The sequence below is a fragment of the Lactuca serriola genome, chromosome 4, assembly GCF_051521515.1.
Source record: "Lactuca serriola cultivar US96UC23 chromosome 4, Lser_US96UC23_V15, whole genome shotgun sequence".
Classification (NCBI taxonomy): Eukaryota; Viridiplantae; Streptophyta; class Magnoliopsida; order Asterales; family Asteraceae; genus Lactuca; species Lactuca serriola.
Window position 1 is genome coordinate 14,524,453 of NC_136411.1, and position 5,071 is coordinate 14,529,523.

A 5,071-nucleotide genomic window follows, 5' to 3' on the forward strand; every position below is an offset into this window, starting at 1 on the left:
TTTAATTTTTTTAAATTAACTCATGTAATACATAAGTTTCACAGTAATATAAATATAGAAAATAAATGAAATGAAAACGAAAAATAATAAGAAATCAACTCAAATATTTTATGCTTTGGTCATAATATAAAATGTCGTTATATTGTAAAATAAACATAATAGTGTTTTATATTCAAAAGTTATTTATTTATGTTATTTAACTTAATTGTTCTTAATTGACTTAAATTATAAAAAGCTTCATTTTTTATTCAGCCCTTTTTGGAGGTAATGGACGAACACAAACATTCCATGACTAAAATTCAAGTACAACACAATGACAATGCCAATAAACAAATAAAATGATGAGTATGCATATAATATATATATATAGTTAATTCTAGTCAAAACACCAAACTTGGATATACTTTCAAAAGGACACATAAAATATGAGGAATAGGACCCCTTGCCCTTTCTTCTTACTCCAAAGACAAATAAAAAAAATAAAAAATATTCCTATACCTAACCCTCTCCAACGAATTCGAATGCGACCAAGTATTACATACATGCTTTAATTAATACACATAGTACAAACTAACTTAGCGTGATGTGAACTTAAATCATCCTAAAAATGGTAATTTTTTTGCAGTTTTGCCTTCTTCTAAAACCTCATTAGCCTACACACCATGGACCATCATCCTCCTTTTCCCCTTCAAAAGTAGAGATGAATGGACATAAAAGCTCTCAAGAAAAATTGGGTTGCTTTTGAAACCACATTAATAGTACAAAGGCATATATAACCACAACACAACAATAAGCCTCCGTGGACCTCAACTTCACAATGCACCACCTTTCACCCCTAAAAGTGAAAAAAGAATAAAACTATATGAGGCATTATAATAAGTGAATATAAGAAAAATTATATTCTATCATTTTCACAACAAAAAAAATCAACTTGTTAATTTCATCTTGTAACAAGTTGAAATTAGATGCGTTGATATATGTAAGCATGAGTGATCGATTATATTACCGTTCGAATGTTTGTAGGGGCTCATAGGAGGGCGTTTTCGGTATAGTTCTTTGCTCGAATATTCACATTTCGAAGATCTCGTAAATGATATAAAATTTCTTGAAGAAGTTTCATTCCTTTGTCACCCTTATTCATAGACCCGATACAATGTCTTAAAAACTCTCGATCTGCCTCTAGGGCTTGTAACCTTCCATACAATTGATCCACTTCCTCTTCCATATCAATTCTCTTCTTCTCAAGTTCAAATCGTGTGACAGCCGTGTCTTCAAACTTCGTGGAATAAAACCCGTTTTCGTATCCATTTCTTACCGTCACACCATCTTCGCCCAACGTACTATTCACATTAAATAGAGGAAGAAGTCTCTTCACTATTGCTTGTTTTCCAATTTTCCCGATTCCATTTGCAGTATATTCGACAATATGTTCATTGAAACCATAATTTCCAATCTCTTCATAATGGTCCTCGGTTACTGTTGTGTTAGCAAAATGTCGATCCTCTTCATCGCTTAATGTGAAAAGCTTCTCTTCTAGAACTTTCAATTGTTCGAGGATCGACACCCTTTCTTCCTCAAAGTCCGCTAACGATGACTCCAAGTCCAAAACCGAATCAATCGGGGTATTTTGATGATTTCGATGTTGACTTTCTTGATTCGGATGTTGGCTTTCTTGATTCCCCTCTAAGTCAATCGACAATCCGTCGTCATCCTCAGAGTGACTCCAAGAAATCGATGATGTCCCCGTTTTCGTACTCCCCCGCAAAACCCTACTCTTCTCTTTTGACTCATATTCCGACACTTTCTTTCGGAACAATTCCAATTCCTTTTCCTTTTTCATCATAAGTTCATTCAAGAGCTGTAAAGCTTCTTGATCGTATTCCGACTGTTCTTCCATCATTCGTTGATATTGTAACGCCTCCATTTGCATGGCCGACTTTTCTTCTTGAAGCCGGTTTATCATTGCCATGGTCTCATTAGCGGCCACCATCGAAGCATTCCTCTCTTCTTCCAATTCCGTGTATAACTCTTGTAAGGCTTTCCTCTCGGCTTTTAAAGCCGATTTCAACTTCTCGGCGGTGTTCACAGGTTCACTCATTGTACTTCCATGAAATGAATCTTCGGCCCCCGATTCTTTCATCTCGGGAATCAACCAGTTCCTGTGGAGTGGGTTTAGGCTATGAATTGAAGACGGTGTTTCCGGAGCTTTCTCTTCCTCGGAATCTAAACAAAATACGAAAACAGAGCTTTATTGAATCTTGAAATTAGGATTCAATTGGGTAAATATATTTTTCTTATGTCACTCATAAAGATTACCATTTTCAAGATCTGAATGCAAAATATTAGAATTTGTTGAATGTTCTTCTTGTTTGATCTCATCACATGCATCCAAAACTGGAATCTCTGTTCCGATTGAAACATCATCTTCTTCATGAACTGCAAAAAAAGTTGAACTCTCTTAAAACCAAAACAAATTGGATATGAACAGCAAGTTTAAATTTACCTGAATGAATATCGGAATCACTTTCTTGAAGTTCTTCAACATCGATAGATCGGGTTTGAATTTGTTCATCAATTGTGACATGTTCATTTCCAAAATCAATCAAATTCGCATAGGAAACACGAGTTCTCACAGAAAATGTAGATGGGTTCTTTGTTATATGATGAACAGAATCATCAGTTTCCGATGAATCAATATCTGAATCGCTTTCGTGAAGTTCTTCAGTGTTGATTGGTGGGAGTTGAGTTTTGTCATCAATGAGGACTTTCTCATTACCGAAATCTATTAAATTCTCATGGGAAACAAATGTTTTCTCAGAAAACTTGGGTGATGCCTCTGTTTTCTGTTGAACAGAGTCATCAATTTCTGATGAATGAATATCTGAATCGCTTTCGTGAAGTTCTTCAGTGTTGATTGGTGGAAGTTGAGTTTGTTCATCAATGGCGACTTGCTCATTACCGAAATCTATTAAATTCTCATGGGAAACAAATGTTTTCTCAGAAAATTTAGATAATGCCTCTGTATTCTGTTGAATAGAATCATCAATTTCTGATGAATGAATATCTAAATCTCTTTCTTGAAGTTCTTCAGTGTCGATTGCTGGGGATTGAGTTTTTTCATCATCGACGACTTGGGCATTACCGAAATAAATTAAACTTTCATGGTAAGCAACAGTTTTCTCCGAAAATTTAGATGATTCCTCTGTTTTCTGATGATCGGAATCATAAATTTCTCCTGAATTCACCTGTGCTTTTTGAAAATCCCCAAACTCATGATCTTCTTCTTCTGGATCAGTTCGAATTTCGTCTGTTTTCGGATCACTTAATTCAAATGGAAACAACTGATTTCCACTGTAATCAATGAAGGAATGAAGATCATGTGAATTTAAATCTTCCCCTTTATCAAACTGAATCAAACTCTGTTCAAATGCATTCAAATCTCTAATCACTTCAATCTCAGCTTCCTCTGTTTCAAATTCTTCATTACCGTCAATTTTGTTGGTTTCTTCAACATAAAGCGATTCTATCTGGTCATCATCAACGAATTTTTCGATATGATCATCAACGGAATTCACTTTCTTGGCATTACCCAATATATCCCACAAAGGATGAATAACAAAACAAGAAGAATCATGGACAATTTTTCTCTCAAAATTCACTCTACAGCAGGCACACTTCAAATTCACTTCATCTTCTTCATCACTCTGAATCGCATCAATTCTTTCCACCTTCGAGAACACAAAATTCCTTGACTCTTTTTGAAAACCCAGATCGGAGGATGAACAATCCTCACACATATCATGTGATTCCGCTAGCTTTTGATGAATCGAACAGAACCCCATATGCGAAACTTCCTTTGAATGAAGCTCACATAGATGGTACTGAAAATTGTTGTCATCGGATTCGAGAAATTTATCAATTCGAGCACACCAGAAACATGGCGGTTTTAAGCCGAAGAATTGGGCAAAATTGACGATTAAATAGGAGAAAACGGAATTGAGGAGGAGGAGGATTATAAGCGTCCATTCAAGAACAGCATAAATGAGAACTAGAGTGATCCTGTTTGTATTGTTATGCAGCATGGTCGCGAACTTGTTTGCAGCCATGGCGGTTTCGCTGCTACACTGTTTTCCTATATGTATTTACAGAATAAGAAAATGGTGAAATTGGAAGAAATGATGAAAAGGGTTTTAGAATTTTGGGAGTTTTGATTAGAAAACAGCTAAATTCTAGAGAGAGAAAGAAAAAGATGAAGACTTGAAGAGAGATGTTCTTGAAGCATTTGACAAATGGGGTATTGACTGAGTTTTAAGCAACATATTTAGACTCAAATGGCATTGGGGTTACATTGCCCTTTAATTTTATAAGAAATCATTTTATGATCGTTAGTATATTTAGAAATTATTAATCGTTAGTATATTTATAAAATATTAGAGGTAGCAAAACCATAAAATAAGGAAGTGGGGCCACAAAGAAAAAGCAAGGAGTTGGGGGCCACTAAGGATGCCACATGTTGGACCTAATCATAATTCATACATGTCTATTACTTTCTTTTAGGAGAAAATAAGGTAGAAATTTTGATGTAACTTTTATCATAGAAAATATATTTTTGAGATCAATTTGTAAATTTATGTTAAATATTTATAGTTAAAATAAAATTCTAATTACTCACTGGAAATATGGTTCTGAAAACGTGACGCATTCTTTTAATTTGCATTTTTATAATGAGCTACTAATAAACTATTTATAATTTAATCTAGAACAAATTATTGAAATCGTCTTTGTGAATTGTGATTTTTAAAAATTTCGTGTTTGGTCCTTAACTTTTGTTTTGTATTTGGACCGTCTCTGTATTATTGTTTTGTTGCATTTTTGGTCCCTGACAAACATGAAAAGACCATATTACCCTTGTTTATTTCTTGTAATTTTTAATGTTTATTTGTTATTAACCAATTAAAAAAATTATTGATTTTTACATGTGGTCCCACCATTCCCATTCACCAAATCTTTCACGTGATCTCTCTCTCTCTCTCTCTCTCTCACACACACACACACACACATATGGACTCAC

General features: G+C 34.4%; 1 protein-coding gene across 1 annotated transcript; it reads right to left on the reverse strand.

The window, feature by feature from the left end:
- Positions 1 to 326: 326 nt before the first annotated feature.
- On the reverse strand, positions 327 to 4,312 carry LOC145101056 (myosin-binding protein 2-like). Its single transcript, XM_079038222.1, has 4 exons — positions 2,504 to 4,312; positions 2,317 to 2,436; positions 1,007 to 2,223; positions 327 to 835 (listed from the first exon to the last, which is right to left on the reverse strand). The coding sequence occupies exons 1-3, from the start codon at positions 4,104 to 4,106 to the stop codon at positions 1,028 to 1,030; spliced, it is 2,919 nt and encodes a 972-aa protein (XP_078894348.1). The 5' UTR covers positions 4,107 to 4,312; the 3' UTR covers positions 327 to 835; positions 1,007 to 1,027.
- Positions 4,313 to 5,071: the final 759 nt, after the last annotated feature.

Excerpts from the sequence above, each read along its gene's own strand:
- LOC145101056 (XM_079038222.1), bottom strand. The coding sequence starts at position 4,106 with ATGGCTGCAAACAAGTTCGCGACCATGCTGCATAACAATACAAACAGG. Across the intron at positions 2,437-2,503 it reads TGATTCCGATATTCATTCAG|TTCATGAAGAAGATGATGTT; the intron begins GTAAATTTAAAC and ends CTTTTTTTGCAG. Across the intron at positions 2,224-2,316 it reads GCATTCAGATCTTGAAAATG|ATTCCGAGGAAGAGAAAGCT; the intron begins GTAATCTTTATG and ends TATTTTGTTTAG.